Source organism: Eleutherodactylus coqui, chromosome 1, assembly GCF_035609145.1.
Source record: "Eleutherodactylus coqui strain aEleCoq1 chromosome 1, aEleCoq1.hap1, whole genome shotgun sequence".
NCBI lineage: Eukaryota > Metazoa > Chordata > Amphibia > Anura > Eleutherodactylidae > Eleutherodactylus > Eleutherodactylus coqui.
Genome location: NC_089837.1, coordinates 180,817,266 through 180,834,619, shown reverse-complemented (window position 1 = coordinate 180,834,619; position 17,354 = coordinate 180,817,266). Strand labels below are relative to the sequence as shown.

The 17,354-nt window shown below is 46.5% G+C and overlaps 1 protein-coding gene across 1 annotated transcript in view; it reads left to right on the top strand.

Annotated features, from left to right (window-relative positions):
* The first annotated feature begins 12,325 nt into the window (after window positions 1-12,325).
* LMBRD1 (LMBR1 domain containing 1) overlaps window positions 12,326-17,354 on the top strand; it is a 187,565-nt gene continuing 182,536 nt past the window's right edge. Inside the window, exon 1 of the mRNA XM_066604231.1 lies at window positions 12,326-12,469. Within this exon, the coding sequence (XP_066460328.1) occupies window positions 12,419-12,469 (51 nt within the window). The 5' untranslated portion in view covers window positions 12,326-12,418. The remainder of the gene's footprint in view (window positions 12,470-17,354) is intronic.

Below are 17,354 nucleotides of genomic sequence, written 5' to 3'. Positions count from 1 at the left end.
TGTTGCAGGGTGCGCAGGGTGGCAGCGTCCGTGTGGGACTTGCGGAAATGTGCGCAGAGCCGGCGCGCCTTTACGAGCAGGTCTGACAAGCGTGGGTAGCTTTTCAGAAAGCGCTGAACCACCAAATTAAAGACGTGGGCCAGGCATGGCACGTGCGTGAGGCTGCCGAGCTGCAGAGCCGCCACCAGGTTACGGCCGTTGTCACACACGACCATGCCCGGTTGGAGGCTCAGCGGCGCAAGCCAGCGGTCGGTCTGCTGTGTCAGACCCTGCAGCAGTTCGTGGGCCGTGTGCCTCTTATCGCCTAAGCTGAGTAGTTTCAGCACGGCCTGCTGACGCTTGCCCACCGCTGTGCTGCCACACCGCGCGACACCGACTGCTGGCGACATGCTGCTGCTAACACATCTTGATTGCGAGACAGAGGAGGAGGAGGAGGAGGAGGAGGGTGCTTTAGTGGAGGAAGCATACACCTCCGCAGATACCAGCACCGAGCTGGGGCCCGCAATTCTGGGGGTGGGTAGGACGTGAGCGGTCCCAGGCTCTGACTCGGTCCCAGCCTCCACTAAATTCACCCAATGTGCCGTCAGGGAGATGTAGTGGCCCTGCCCGCCTGTGCTTGTCCACGTGTCCGTAGTTAAGTGGACCGTGGCAGTAACCGCGTTGGTGAGGGCGCGTACAATGTTGCGGGAGACGTGGTCGTGCAGGGCTGGGACGGCACATCGGGAAAAGTAGTGGCGACTGGGAACTGAGTAGCGCGGGGCCGCCGCCTCCATGATACTTTTGAAGGACTCCGTTTCCACAACCCTATACGGCAGCATCTCAAGGCTGATGAATTTTGCGATGCGGACGGTTAACGTTTGAGCGTGCGGGTGCGTGGCGGCGTACTTGCGCTTGCGCTCCAACAGTTGCGCTAGCGACGGCTGGACTGTGCGGTGCGAGACATTGGAGGATGGGGCCGAGGACAGCGGAGGTGAGGGTGTGGGTGCAGGCCATGAGACGGTCGTGCCTGTGTCCTGAGAGGGGGGTTGCATCTCAGTGGCAGGTTGGGGCACAGGGGGAGAGGCAGGGGTGCAAACCGGAGGCGGTGAACGGCCTTCGTCCCACCTTGTGGGGTGCTTGGCCATCATATGCCTGCGCATGGTGGTGGTGGTGAGGCTGTTGGTGTTGGCTCCCCGGCTGAGCTTTGCGCGACAAAGGTTGCACACCACAGTTCGTCGGTCGTCAGGCGTCTCTGTGAAAAACTGCCAGACCTTAGAGCACCTCGGCCTCTGCAGGGTGGCATGGCGCGAGGGGGCGCTTTGGGAAACACTTGGTGGATTATTCGGTCTGGCCCTGCCTCTACCCCTGGCCACCGCACTGCCTCTTGCAACCTGCCCTGCTGATGCCCTTGACTCCCCCTCTGAAGACCTGTCCTCCTGAGTAAGCGTTGCACACCAGGTGGGGTCAGTCACCTCATCGTCCTGCTGCTCTTCCTCCGAATCCTCTGTGCGCTGCTCCCTCGGACTTACTGCCCTTACTACTACCTCACTGCAAGACAACTGTGTCTGATCGTCATCGTCCTCCTCACCCACAGAAAGTTGTTGAGACAGTTGGCGGAAGTCCCCAGCCTCATCCCCCGGACCCCGGGAACTTTCGAATGGTTGGGCATCAGTGACTATAAACTCCTCTGGTGGGAGAGGAACCGCTGCTGCCCAATCTGAGCAGGGGCCCGAGAACAGTTCCTGGGAGTGTTCCCGCTCCTGAGCAGGTGTCATTGTAGTGGAGTGAGGAGGCTGGGAGGAAGGAGGAGCAGCAGACAGAGGATTCGGATTTGCAGCAGTGGACGGCGCAGAACTGCGTGTTGACGATAGGTTGCTCGAAGCACTTTCTGCCATCCAGGACAGGACCTGCTCACACTGCTCATTTTCTAATAACCGTCTCCCGCGTGGACCCATTAATTGGGCGATGAATGTGGGGACGCCAGAAACGTGCCTCTCTCCTAATCGCGCAGCAGTCGGCTGCGACACACCGGGATCCGGAGCTCGGCCTGTGCCCACACCCTGACTTGGCCCTCCGCGTCCTCGGCCGCGTCCACGTCCTCTAGGCCTACCCCTACCCCTCAGCATGCTGTATTACCAGTGATTTGATTTCACAGGCAGGAAATAAATTGGCGCAAGACTGCAGGCCAAATATTATTTTTGCACTTTTTGGAAAACGAACGGCCCCACTGCCTTTAGTGAATGAATAATCTAAGTTTAATAACTGTGCTGTGTCCCTGCTAATGTGTCACAGAACGTGAGGGTAGCAGAGTTATTATAACTCTGGCAGAGCAGGTATTTTTTTTCCCAATTAAGGAAAGCAAATGGCGAAGCCAGCAGTAAAGCGTAGCTGGGTGCGTATGATTTAGCACTGTTCTTCACGCAGCTCACACGTCTCCACCGCCCGTAAGGACGGACAGAGGCTGGACAAATTGATTTGTTTTCAGTTTTTTCCCAGCAAAAGGCAGCACTGCGTATATTCAATGAACATGAGAAGTTTAATAACTGTGCTGTGTCCCTGCTTATGTGTCACAGAACGTGAGGGTAGCAGAGTTATTATAACTCTGGCAGAGCAGGTATTTTTTTTCCCAATTAAGGAAAGCAAATGGCGAAGCCAGCAGTAAAGCGTAGCTGGGTGCGTATGATTTAGCAATGTTTTTCACGCAGCTCACACGTGTCCACAGGCGTTAGGACGGACAGAGGCTGGACAAATTGATTTGTTTTCAGTTTTTTCCCACCAAAAGGCAGCACTGCGTATATTCAATGAACATGAGAAGTTTAATAACTGTGCTGTGTCCCTGCTTATGTGTCACAGAACGTGAGGGTAGCAGAGTTATTATAACTCTGGCAGAGCAGGTATTTTTTTTCCCAATTAAGGAAAGCAAATGGCGAAGCCAGCAGTAAAGCGTAGCTGGGTGCGTATGATTTAGCACTGTTCTTCACGCAGCTCACACGTCTCCACCGCCCGTAAGGACGGACAGAGGCTGGACAAATTGATTTGTTTTCAGTTTTTTCCCAGCAAAAGGCAGCACTGCGTATATTCAATGAACATGAGAAGTTTAATAACTGTGCTGTGTCCCTGCTTATGTGTCACAGAACGTGAGGGTAGCAGAGTTATTATAACTCTGGCAGAGCAGGTATTTTTTTTCCCAATTAAGGAAAGCAAATGGCGAAGCCAGCAGTAAAGCGTAGCTGGGTGCGTATGATTTAGCACTGTTCTTCACGCAGCTCACACGTCTCCACCGCCCGTAAGGACGGACAGAGGCTGGACAAATTGATTTGTTTTCAGTTTTTTCCCACCAAAAGGCAGCACTGCGTATATTCAATGAACATGAGAAGTTTAATAACTGTGCTGTGTCCCTGCTTATGTGTCACAGAACGTGAGGGTAGCAGAGTTATTATAACTCTGGCAGAGCAGGTATTTTTTTTCCCAATTAAGGAAAGCAAATGGCGAAGCCAGCAGTAAAGCGTAGCTGGGTGCGTATGATTTAGCAATGTTTTTCACGCAGCTCACACGTGTCCACAGGCGTTAGGACGGACAGAGGCTGGACAAATTGATTTGTTTTCAGTTTTTTCCCACCAAAAGGCAGCACTGCGTATATTCTATGAATAATAACTGTGTTGTGGCCCTGCCTATACAATTCTTTCCCTGCAGTATCAATGGAGGGTGGAATGCTCTGCAGAGGCGATTTTGAGAAGCCCAAAAAAAATGCAGCACAGCCAACAGCAGCCTGGACAGTACTGCACACGGATAAATATGGCCCTAGAAAGGACCGTTGAGGTTCTTGAAGGCTACACTCACTCCTAACACTCTCCCTGCCTATGCAGCACTTCTGTCCCTAATGCCAGGTGCAACGGTCTGCAGAGGCGATTTTGAGAAAAAAAAAAATGCCACTGCTAACAGCAGCCAACACACAGCTATCAGTGGCCCTAATAAGGACCTTTGGGGGGTCTTGAAGCCTACACTAACTACCAATTCTTTCCCTACAGCAGCTCCGGTATAAACAGCACTGTCCCTCATCTAACTCACACCGCATCTGAGGCGAGCCGCGGGAGGGGCCGACTTTTATATTAGGCGAACACCTGATCTCCCCAGCCACTCACAGCAGGGGGGTGGTATAGGGCTTAAACGTTGCAGGGGGAAGTTGTAATGCCTTCCCTGTCTTTCAATTGGCCAGAAAAGCGCGCAAACGTCTCAGGGAAGGAAGTGAAAGTAACCAGAACACCGCATGGTGTTCGTTACGAATAACGAACATCCCGAACACCCTAATATTCGCACGAATATCAAGCTCGGACGAACGCGTTTGCTCATCTCTAGTTATAAGTAATTTTTCAATTTTTTAGAAAAACCTCCAAATCATTTTTAATTCTACAGTAGGTTTGAGGGGCCTATATATTAGAAGCCCCCAATAAATCACCCCATTTAAAAAAAAAGTACCCCTCAAGGTATTCAAAACTGCGCTTAGGAAGTTTGTTAACGCTTTAGGTGTTTTACAAGAGTTAAAACAAAATGTAGGTGACATTTCAGTTTGATTTTTTTTTTTGCTGTAACACAGCTGGTGTTAAAAGAACAATGCAACTGGATGTTTATTACCCTGGTATTGCAGTTTTTGGAAATATCCAAGAGTGACTAAAATGGTTGCCAATGCAACAAAGGTTTTGCAAATGGCAACCAGGTTTTTCAGTCTGGTGGCAATTTGGGAGCAGGCTTGCTGCCACCACATCTCTATTGAATGGATTTGAGCTGCTTCAGTTTGTTGCAGTCTGGCCTCACACAAAGCAGATCTTCTCCCAGGGTCAAAACCCGCCACAGACACATAGCTGTGTTGCCAATTAGGAACTGAGCATCAAGGCTTCTTATCTTTCCCTCAGACTCTGTCTCGGGAAAGAGAAAAGATTCACCAGCGGTTCTGATGAAGCGAAAGATGGATTTGAGTAGGGCGATCACAGCCTGTATGCCTATAATGTATGCCCTGTGGGAGGGGATCACAGCCTGTATTTACTACAGGAGGTGGAGTATGGGAGGGGGATGACAACTTGTATGCGCTACGGGAGAATGACTGGGGAAAGGGGAGTCTCGGCACTCTGTATGCATGTTACAGTGGCAGGTGGAGTGGGGGAGTCAGACATTAAGAGAGCCCTTCTGTGACATGATCTGTCCTTTGTATGATACCTTTGATATATGTGCTGCATTTTCGTACGTTCACCTGTTGCGTAGTTGGTTCAGATTTTCTGCAACTGAAAATGCATATCAAAAAATGCATCTGAATGCATTTGAATTTTGATACCGATCCACAGCAGGCTTCACCCCTTCAATTGAAAGGGCAAAATCTGCTGCTGATCTGCACCACAATCCAAATTGCACCATTTCCGCTACAAGAACCATGAGGCTATGTTCACACAGGGTGGATTTTGCTGTGGATTGTCCAGCAGATCTTCACTGTAAGTTCCACATCAAAATGTGCACTATTTGGTGTGGAATTAACCTCCCTCATTAGAAGAGGAGGAAGCCGTATCAAAAATCTGGTACCATAATTGACATGCTGCAAATCCAAAGTCACACTGCATGTCAATTTTTGCACAATTTTTTTTTCTGCAATCAAGTGAAAGATCTTTTGAAAATCTCATCCACTTTGCTGCTAGTATACATGCCGCAGATTTTTCGTGAATAGGGTCAACGCAGAAAAGCTGTGGTGAGTACAGGGGTCCGTATAAAAGAGTTATAATTTTTTTATGTTATATAAATTTTTAATAAATTTTTACAAATAACATTTGCAAATTTGCATAATAAAATAATGACCATTATAATTAACATTATCCCACCAAGCACAATATGTGCATGGAGTTTGTATGTTCTCCCAGTATTTGCTTGAGTTTCCTCCGGGTACCTTGTTTCCCCCCCACACAACAAAAACATACTAATAGGTAAAATGTGAGCCCCAATGGGGGCATCAAGGGTACAGCACTGCAGAATAAGCAAGTGCTATATAAATCTGTAAAATAATGGGTTAGTTTTCCCTTCCTCTGGATCAACATTTCAAACTGAACTGGATGGGCATATATCTTTTTTCAGTTTTACATACTGCTACTATACTAGGTTACTACCTTTCAACGTAAAAACTATGAAAAAAGGTATAGTACCAGGTCAGACTGATTTCTAAATCCATCCAGTAAGACAGTAAGGGCGTAGTTTTTCACAGCACAATAAAGAGCAGTGACAGTAGAGAATTTAGGAGTACATGAGTAATTTATTATGTACCTCAAACTCTTAGATCATCAATTATAAATAGAGATGAGCGAACGTACTTGGTAAGGGCGATTTCGCAATCGAGCACCGCGATTTTCGAGTACTTCACTACTCGGGTGAAAAGTACTCGGGTGCGCTGTGGGGCGGGGGGTTGCAGAGGGGAGTGGGGGGTAGCAGCGGGGAACAGGGGGGAGCCCTCTCTCTCCCTCTCCCCCCCACTCCCCGCTGCAACCCCCCGCTCACCCACAGCGCACCCGAGTACTTTTCACCCGAGTAGTGAAGTACTCGAAAATCGCGGTGCTCGATTGCGAAATCACCCTTACCGAGTACGTTCGCTCATCTCTAATTATAAACATCTTATGGTTAACAAGTAAATAAAAATATGGAACGTACTAATGCCTTCTTTCATAAATGAAAGGAAAATTATGACTGAAACTGTCCTTTATTAGATCAAGAGTTTAATTTAGTCAAACCACAGATTTAGCATATATAATCAGGACAAAAATAACCCATGAAAGGCAGCAACTGTTTTACTTCCCAGTCAACACATGACATCATGGGGCAGCTGGATTGTTTTAACCAACAACAGCAAAGCATAATTGATCTTCTGTAGGGAAAAGTCTGACAACTGTTCCATACTCATGAATCACTGACACTGCAATGGTCTCACAGTGTACAATCACATCTGACATCTTTCATGACATATTGTGAAGTTCCCCTGCATTTAGTGATCAAGAGACCACTTCCTCAAGCCAGCAAATACTGGAGGGTCAGAGAACACAACTTGTATAGGTATTGTTAATTGTTTGCGATTGTAGAAAACTTTCCAATGGTGGGCAGAGTTTTTCTGTTCTATGACTGTGTGCATCTGACAAGTGGCACCTATGTATGATTAATATTCTCTGAGTGGGAGAAAAAATGCGTCATGCGGAAAACAGCCATGAATTGTAAGAGTACAAAGCTGTCATAATGTACTGCGCATAAAAAGGCAGCTTCGGAAGGGCAGGTTTGACGTGGTGTTGAGGAATGGCTGTAACATAGTTTTAAAATGTCCTGTAAACCATAATACATTCATCTTAGTATTGATGTCCTCAAATAGGTACAAACGCCACAGTTCTAGGAAAAAGTTGGGAATTTAATAAGGCGCTAGCACATGCTTTCTAATGTAATTATTTTTTGTGCAAAACAAATTTGTGACTTTTTTCAATTTTTACTCCAATTTTTTTTTTTTTTTTTAGGTGGGTGAAACTTAGTGGGAGAGACGTATTTACTATAAATTTAAACCAGAAATGGGAGTAAATTATAGTGCAAATCTACACTAGATTATAGCTGGTATAGATTACACTTTTAGATATTTGCAGCTTAACCCTTTAGTGACGGCCCAATAGTGTTTTTATGTCCTGCCATTGGAGGATGTGTATGGAAGGAGATAGCGCCACTATCCCTCTCTATACAGCGCGGGTATGAGCTGTTTACTACAGCTGACACCTGCGGGCAATAGCTGCAATCGGCCACACGGCCGATCACAGCTATTAACTCTTTAAATGCCCCAATGTTCGGGGGTCCCGTTCAGCCCCCGCACGGTGAGATCGGGGGAGCCATGCAGGTGTCATGGCAGCCGGGGGCCTTCTGAAAGGCCCCAGGGCTGCCTTAGGAGACTGCCTATCAAGCCATTCCCGTGGGGTGGATTGATAGACTGCCTGTCAAAAAGCAGTATGACGTAATGCTATAGCATTACGTCATACAGCAGGAGCGATCAAAGCATCGCTGGTTGTGGTCCCCCCTGGGGACTGAAAGTGTAAAAAAAAAAAAAAAACAATAAAGTTTTACTAATTATTAAAAAAAAGAGTAACAAAAGTAAAAAAAATACTCTTTTGCCATATTTGCAATAAAATAATCTAAATCATAAAGCAAAAATATGTATTTGGTATCGCTGCGTCCGTAAAAGTCCGATCTAGCAAAGTAATGCCTTATTTACCCTGCATGGTGAACGTCGTCCAAATAAAAAAAAATAAAGAACGCCAGAAATGCGCTTTTTTGGTCACCCTGTCTTAAAGAAAAAATGTAATAAAAAGCAATCAAAAAGTCATTTGTATGCAAAAATGGTACCAACGGAAACGTCAGAACATACAGCACTAAATGAGCCCTAACTTAACTATGACACCAAAAAAAAATTAAAAAGTTATTGGCGCAGAAAATAGACAAAAAATAATTTAAAAAAATTAAATATCTTTAAAAAAATACAAGTAGTACAGCAAAAAAAAAAAGAACTATACAAGTTTGGTATCATAGTAATCGTATTTACCCACAGAATAAAGTTATCAGGTCATTTTTGTTGAAGTTTGAGCGCCGTAGAAACAGGATGCACTGAAAGATGGCGGAATGTCATTTTTTTTCAATTTCTCTCCACTTACAATTTTTTAAAAGTTTTTCAGTACATTATATGGTACATTAAATAGTACCATTCAAAAATACAACTCATCCCGCAAAAAACAAGCCCTCATACAGTGACATCGATGGATAAATAAAGGAGTTATGATTTTTTAAAAGGGGGGAGGATAAAACGAAAATGGAAAAAAGCAAAAAAGCTCCGTCACTGAGGGGTTAATAAATTAGGCGCATCTTGCTTCAGCTCTCTTTATACTAAGACCTTACACGGGTGACGTGTTTTTACGCATCAGTGAGGAGTAGCCGCAATCGAGTCCTGAATAATTAGCGTTTTATCGTCCATTCACATGGACATATTGCGGGGAAAACACCCAACAGCGCGGAATTCCTTTGGTTGTCAAAAATCCTCATAATGACGTCTAATGCTTAAATAGAGCCAGCTGTCTTCTCTTCCGAGCGCTGAACGCAGGTAAACTGCTTCCCCCTCCCTTTTTTTTGCAGTACCCATAGGAATCTATGGCAGTCTCCAGCGTTTTCGTGAAAAGATAGGTCAAGACCTATTTTTTGCCGCAGAGTGGAAAATCTGTGATTGCAAATGGTCGCCGATTGGACGTTTTAACGGTACGATTTTTTTCACGTGCCTGAAATGGTTCATGTGAATGAATGCATTGGAATCCAATGCTTCACATGCTCGCGATTTCCGTCCGACATTTTATCTCAGCATATAAACGCTCGTGTGAATGAGGCCTAAGGCAGGCTTACAAAACACCTATATTAATAAATCTGGGCTATTATGTTGTCATTAGACATTGATTAATGTGTTGCAAGCTGCTACTAACAAGCCACCCTCTGTCACAACCCTCTTAAGGCTTATCCACATTTGCGTTGCATATTATGCATGCAAAATTTGCGCACAAAATACGCAGTGAATAGAACCCATTAATTTCAATGGGTTTGGTTAACTGTGTTTTTTTTTTTTTTTTGGCACACGCATTTTGGTCATGCAAAAAAAACCCCACATACTTCCGCAGTGCGCACTGCAGAAAATATTGGGGAACGGACGGCTTCCATTGACTGCAATGGAAGCCGTGCGCACAATTTTCCGCACAGAATAGAACATGCTGCGATTCTCCCCACAAGCGGCAAATTGCTGTTGATTTCCGCTCGTAGGGGTAACTCGTTTACCACAGCATGTCTATGGATGGACATTGCTGCAGAATTCGAACGCGTTTCTGACCGTGAATTCCGCAGCGATAATTTCCTCTAGACACAGAGGATGCTCCCTTCTTACAGTCACAGTCCTGGTATAAATAGATGATATATTTATACTTAGTTACTTGGTCGCTCCTCAGAAATTTTTTTTCTAAAATAAATAACTTCAATTTTGATTACCTCTCTGGGTATTGTAGTCCACCTACTCGGTTTATTACTTCAGTTTACTTTGTACCCGCTCAAGCTCTGATATGTCCTTCTTGAGTACCGGTGCCCCAAACTGTACACAATATTCCATGTGTGGTCTGACCAGTGACTTGTAAAGAGGAAGAACAATGTTCCCATTATGTACCCCTAGACCTCTATTGATGCACCTAATGATCCTATTTGCCTTGGCAGCAGCTGCCTGACACTATTTGCTACAGAAAATTTTATAGTTTGTCCATGTTAGTGTTACTCACTGGTTTTCCATTTAGTGTGTAATGGTGACTTTAACCTGTATTGTGTGCACATTTTGTGCGCACGGTAAAAAGGAGGACCTGCTCTATTTTCCTGTGTTTTGCACAGCAAAAGTCCCATAGAAGTCTATGGGAGGTGCTTAAATACATAAGGAGAAGGGTGTGACACTGCGCAAAATGTAGGGAACACATCTGGACCCCATTAGGCTTAAACAGTCATTAAATCCATGGAAAGGGTGTGTCACACACACATGTGAACTGGCCTTGCATGCTTAAAAAGTACATTAATACTTTACACCAATAAGACCGTTTTACGCATCATTCTGCTGATGTGGCTACTGAAGTGCAGTGTCCTGTTTTTTTTTCTGGTGGTTCGAACGTTCCTTCTTTGATGTACTGGCTGATGGTGGCTTTGTCTTATTGGAGGTTGTGTTGCCTTTAGTTTCGATCATAATGATGGGGAGGCGCAGTCCCAGGCGCCATGCCCGGTCTGAGGCGGCACGGTAGGTTCACAGCCCTGCAGGATATGTGAAAACATGGAGACGTTACAACGTCAAGCTCTGGCATGCTCACATGGGTGAAGTCATGTGGAGACAAAAACTAGACATAGGCCTGTGGTTGGAGAAGGTCCCACTGCACCGAGAGGACGACTATCAGACGAATAATAATTCAAAAGAGCGAATTCAATTGGTAGTCGCTCAGTGTAAACATGGTCACCACCAGGGTGATGACTAATAATTCGCTAGTCATGTAGTTTCAGCTTACCAGAAAAATAGTTGCTGTTTTATCAAAAGTTGTTTGCTGTGAAGTCACAGTTGAAGGACTTGTGAAGCAATCTGCATGGAGACCCCTCTATGAAGGAAATGCCGGAAAACCACTAATGAGCAATCATCGCTCTGCATAAAAGCAAACGAATGACCGCCATTCGTACGCTTCAACGACTTTTCTGGGTGCCTATGTGCTGCTCTGTGTACTTGGAGGTACCCTAGAGGGAAAGCTATCATGGCGTCTGTGCGCAGCACACCAAGTATCTGTAAAGACTGAGGGCCAGTAAAAGGGAAGCTCCAGAGGCGCAGCTAAAGGCTCAGGGGCCCACATGCAAAAGTTCAGCATAGGGGCCCTCCACCTCTTCCCTCTGCATCCTTGGGCCTCTTAAGAAGCCCATCAATCCGACACTAGCAGCCAGGGACATTGCTAAAATATCAAAAGTTTAGGCAGAGGCCAAACATAGGGGCCCCAAGGCACAATCACTTATAATAATGGCGCTCGCTTATATCATAGAGGGGCCTTTGGGCCCCCTAAGGCCTCATGCCCACGGCCGTGACGGACTCCGCCAGCGGGATATCGCAGTGGAGTCTGCCACGAGGGCCCCCAAACCCCCATACTCACCTCTCGGATCCGCTGTGTGAATTCTGTCTGGCACGCATGTGCAGTACAGCAGGTGACATGCCAGCAGTGGCCGATGACACGGCCGGTGAAACGCATATTCACGTGATACTTCCGCTGTGCTCACAGCTGAAGTATAGTGTGACGGCCGGCTTCCATTGACTACATATATGCCGTATTCCTGCGGCAAATAGAATATGCCGCGTTATCTTTCACGCTACAGAATTCCGCAGCGTGAACATTGAGATATTAGGTTCAATAGCGCCTAATAGCTGCGGGGCAACATAAAACATGGCAGAAATCCGTCCGTGGGCATTAGCCCTAATACTCCTGGGCCCGACTGTTACCTCTGCACCTCCTATACCTATGCCCTGGAAGCCACCATGGCCAACTATGTAAATAGTGGCATATTACAAGTGCCTGTCCAGCCCAGCTTTGGGGTACTGCAGGCCTCCATACCGAGTTTAACCCGTTGGTGGCCTGATTTCTATGTGGGACACCTGCTTTTCCGCAGGTGCTGCACACCACAAAGGAGCAAACTTGCGTCCAGTGCAGGGACCTTGTTACTATGGTGACGGGGGCGGCTCCCCCGCTGCAGTCTTAGCTCCGCCCCCTGAGTGCGATGATTTGCAGTTTAGGGAGCCCATTCGCCGGCACGGTTGCGGCGCTCACGTGGTGTGTCAGCTGCGAGGGAAGCAGGAAGTCCCGGCATGGCGGCGGACTTGGTGATCGGTTGGAGCATCTTCGCGGTGGTGCTGCTGGTATGTGCGGGGCTGTGGGGACGGGGCCGCCCAGCCAGGAAGTAGCAGCACTTCTATACAGGCGGCGTGTGTGCTGGAGTCTGAGGCGCGCTCTGTCAGTATAGTGGCTGCGGCGGACTGCCTGCTCTCCGCGGCACCACTACAGTAGCGCCACCGGCGCAGTGCCCCGAGAAGTAGCGTATGGGCGCTACATAGACCTCTTGTGAGAAGGACATTGTCAGCGGCGGCGACTGTAATCCCGTGCACAATCCCTGCAGCTCGGGGACTGCTGGCTAATCACTGCAGGCAGACTTTACCTTACTTCCATGGGAGCGCCTCGCATGGCGTGTGCAAAAAAACATGCACCAAGATGTGTGGGGTTTGTCTGCACGCAGTGTATTGGGTGGCGCTGTGAGCTCTCCGCAGGAAACGCTTGTCTCAGAGATCCCTAAGGGCGCCTTCACACTTGTGAGCGTGTTATCGCCGCGAGAAAACTGCCGCAACATTTTTGTTAATGCGATGTTTGGGGGTCAGCGATGCACAAGTTGGTGCGTTGCGATAAATCGGAGGCTCCATATAGAGACTTGGGCGAGAAAGAAGAGCAGGAAGGCAGGCAGCGTTTTGCCGATCTCACGACATCATGTGATCAAAAACCTCGCCAACGGGAATGAAGTCATTAAAAAGCTCGGGTTGCAGAATTCTGCGTTTTCTCGCAGCACTCAAAAATCATGCAATTTTTTTTTTCTTCTCTCCCTCGCAAGTGTGAAGGTGGCAAAAGTAAGAAAGCGGGAAATGATACCATAGATGACACAAACCACTGGGGGACATTCGCTAACGAATCTATGCGCAATACTGGAGTAGAAAAGTCGCAAATTTACACTAACTTATACCAAAAGCTGGTGGAGGTTTTGCCAGAAATGGTCGTGACCAGGTGATGGTTTCAGTGACGGCGCATGGAGACGTCAGGGATGCGCTGAACGCATGAAGAGGCGTATCTGCCTGTATTCTGTGCGCCGCGGGAATCGTACAAAGCCCGGCGTAAGAAATGCTGAGCTAATTATACCCCCCCCTCCCGTTGGACCTCGTTTATCCTAACTGTCTAAAGACGTTTTTACACAGTCCATAGCGAGTCCTGTCCCATGTTCTCACACATGGACACCTTGTTCGTGTTCTGTGCGATGTGCGGGACGTTACGTATTTGCATGCACTATTCTCCTGGGAGACTCACACGAAAATAGGACATTCTGCGCCTCTTGAGTGAAATCGCCAGTGTAGAGACCCCCATTGCAAACAACGAGTCTACTTTGTGCAAGTTTTGTGTGTATCGCAATGCAGAAAACTCGCACAAGACCATCAAACGTGTAAATACGGCCTAAAAGGGAAACCTTGTTGCCTGCAGCAACCAATCACAGCACAGCTTTCTTAAAGGCTAAAAACCGGGGGTCTTGCGCTGCTCTTTGATGAAGGTCACAAGACTGTAGGATGAAATGTCCAACGTCTCTTTTATTAAGGCCTCACGCACATGAGTGGATTTATGCTGCGCAATCCAGAGCGGGCGTCTGAGCGATAACCCTCCATGCCATGGAAAACGCTTCTTCACGCACACGAGCGGAAACCAATTGCAGTTTCCACTTGCGGATGAAAAATCACAGCATGATCCATTTTTCTGCGGTTCTCGCACAAACAGATTCCATTGAAGTCAATGGAAGCCGTCTGACCCGCGTCCATTGCGAACGAGCCGCGGAAAAAGCAGGAGGTAAAACAATAAATGAATAATCTGTACTGCGCATGTGTTGACCATCCGCCGTACGGAAAAAGAAAGACGTGAGGGACGCCGCTGCCGGCAGGTCAAATTCTGCTGCGGGCTACCCCATACGGAATCCAAAGCACCTGTGGACATGGGGCTTAAGTAAATCAAAAACTAGCAGACGTGTTTCAGGTGAGCCCCCTTCATCAGGCGACGTGGGTAAGACTAGTTTACAGAGGATAAGTCAAGATAATTGAAACAGTTGTAACCCAGTATCTGCATGGCCAGATTAGGAAAGGGTTAATGGAGCTAAATAAGATAAACATAGTAAGAAGTGGTAGGCAAAAATAATGTCTGATACAAGTGAATGGGGAGAGAAATCTACAAGTAATGGTACAGATTTGGTAAAATACAAGAAATGTATATAGTGAAACAGGAGCGCATAAAGTAAATATACTATGAATACACCTGTTTATCATGTAAATAGTATTACATATTAACACTCTCCAATCCACTGTCTGACGTCTGAAGACGTTATGATTTAAGGCTGTACAGCTCAAATGTTGGAAGACATCCGTCAGGGTTCTCTTACTGTGTATTGCCAGCCTCTCTGCTGTCGGAGCCTATTCAATGGGTCACTTCATGCAGTACTGGCTTTAGCCAGCAGATAGCGCCATTGTATAACAGCAGAAAAAGAGTAAGCCCCCCCCCCCCCCCTAGGAAAACCAGGATAGAAATTGGATTGGAAAGGGTTAAAGAGCTGAATAGTATAAAAAAACCCTAACAATATGATGGGATAAAAAGTAAATAGTGACAGATGAATCAAAACACAAACCATGTTTACTGGCAGAGGGTCATAAAACGGTGGCCGACAGGTAGTTTATGTAAAAATATATAAAATTATAGATAGATATATACACATACAGAATAAGGAGTTCTCATTGAATTTAAAAAAGTGGAATAAATTTGCGCATGGGGCGTGCGTACAAGTGTGCAATAACTGCACACACCATGTGGTACATGAGCAACCTGTTACATGAGGAGTGGTGAAGAGCGTGTGTATTTGGGAATGGGGGGATGGTGTAATGAAGGAGAGTATTTACCAACACTTGGGCCTGGGGGATGTGGACCCAAAAGTGCTGGTGGAACCTTGAGGAAAAAACCATTGAACCAAAGACCTGAAAAACGTTACAAAGGATAGAAGCAAGGGAAGGGTGGGAATAGAAGGAAAAGGGAAGAAAAATCACTTAGCAGTAAAATCTTGCTGCCATCCTTTGTACAACTTTTCAGTTTTTCATTCTTTTTTCATTTCACTTATTTAATGTTTTTTAATTTTTTATTTTACTGTTTTAAGCTGGGTTCCCACATGGTGTATTCCCGGTGGAAATCTCCCGGTTTGGCGGCAGCGAAAGCGCTGCTTCAAAACCCGTGGAACGTAGCTGCACACTTCTCAGTTGCGGACGGCGCTCGCATAGAGAGCATAGCCGCAACAGAAAAAAAAAAAGAATAGACTTGCTGCGGCCAGGGAATCCGTGCCGGCTTCTGACGGCTTTGCTGCGACGGATTCCATGTGGACGAGATTTCTGAGAAACCTCGTCCACTTGGCTAGCCAACCCCCGGGATTAGTGGCCGCGGCAAAATTCCAGACGGAATTTCTGGGGCAAATCTGCCCTGTGTTAACCCAGCCTTACCCTTTCCTAATCTGGCAATTCATATTCTGTTACAATAGTTTCCATTATCTGGACTATCCTCTGTAAACTGGTTTTACCCAGCTGGACTGAAGAAGGGATTCACCCCAAACGCTTATCTGCTGGTTTTTGATTTACTTAATAAAAGAGAAGTTGGATATTGTATCCCACTGTTTTGTGGCCTTCATTGGAGAGCCGTGCCAAGGCACCAGTTTTTTTAAGCCTTTATACATTTTACTCGACTATTGTTGGTGGGTCTTTCTGGTTGGTAGCACCTCCATTATTCATTTTAGTTTATGCATATATTTTCTCTTGCAGCCCTTTTTAGAGGTTTCTCACTTCTGGACATTTAGGTCTTGGCCTCCTGATATTATTGGGTTTGCTTCACACCTTCTTTTTTTCCTTCCTTCTAATCTTTTAAAGGTCAAATCTAGTGATTTTATCTTTTTTTTGTGCCATTCATTGTGTAATTCTCCCCCCCCCCCCTCCCCCCAGTATATAAGTTGGTTAGTATTATCTTGGTTAGTTATTCTCTTCTCTCTGAAACTTCCTGCAGTCCCTCTCTTCAAGTAGGTCGTGTGATCTCCTTCTGACCACCTAAGAACTACTTGGCTTTATACACTCTCAAGAAGTCAGTTTTCAGCCAGCGCAGGGGCTCGTTTACATTTGTGCTCTGCGGTTCCGGTTTTCTGTTTAATTTGGGGAGCAGGAAAACGGTACCCCCTAGCCAAATTAATCTGAGACGGAACAGAATGGTGCCGAATGGACCCCACTGACTATAATGGCATCTTTTTGGTTTCCAGCAAGGCATCTGGCACTTTACAGGATGAATTAGCGCAGCATGCTAACGAAAGAGCACTATTTGGAGGAAAGGAAGTTGATGTCCCATGAAGTCCTTGGCATCACAAGATCTGTGTCTGGTGTTTTTGGCCTTGAAAAAACAAAAGGTCTTCAACTTCTGGCCTAAGAGCAATGTGGAATCTGGCGTCTGGAGTGAATATCAGCACTGAAATTGTTCGTAGATGTCTGAATTTCGGAGACCTGGTTTCACGTTGTCCACAAAACACCCCTCTGATGCAGAACATGAAAGCTGCCTGCCTGGGGGTCCCTCCTTTTACAAGGGCCAATAATTCCCGCAGATTCTCGCATCCAGCAGGAAGCTGACTATTTAGTGTACATGCATGTCCAACTGAACGACCAATAAGATCTCATTCGCTTCTTGTTCATCGTTCACTTTACGTATGCAGAAAACTGAACGACGGATCGGCCTGTGTAAACAAGAAGTCGGCTTGTTCCTCTCCCAAAGCACAGAAACTATTATCGTTGGGACAACCTGTCGAGGGTCAGCATCCAACGGATCAAATAGTAATGCATGGCTGGCAGCATAAATGGTGTAAAAAAACATCAGTTGATGTGCTTTATTCCTCCATGACAGAAAAAGGCAGCAACGTTTCAACTTAACCCCCTTAGT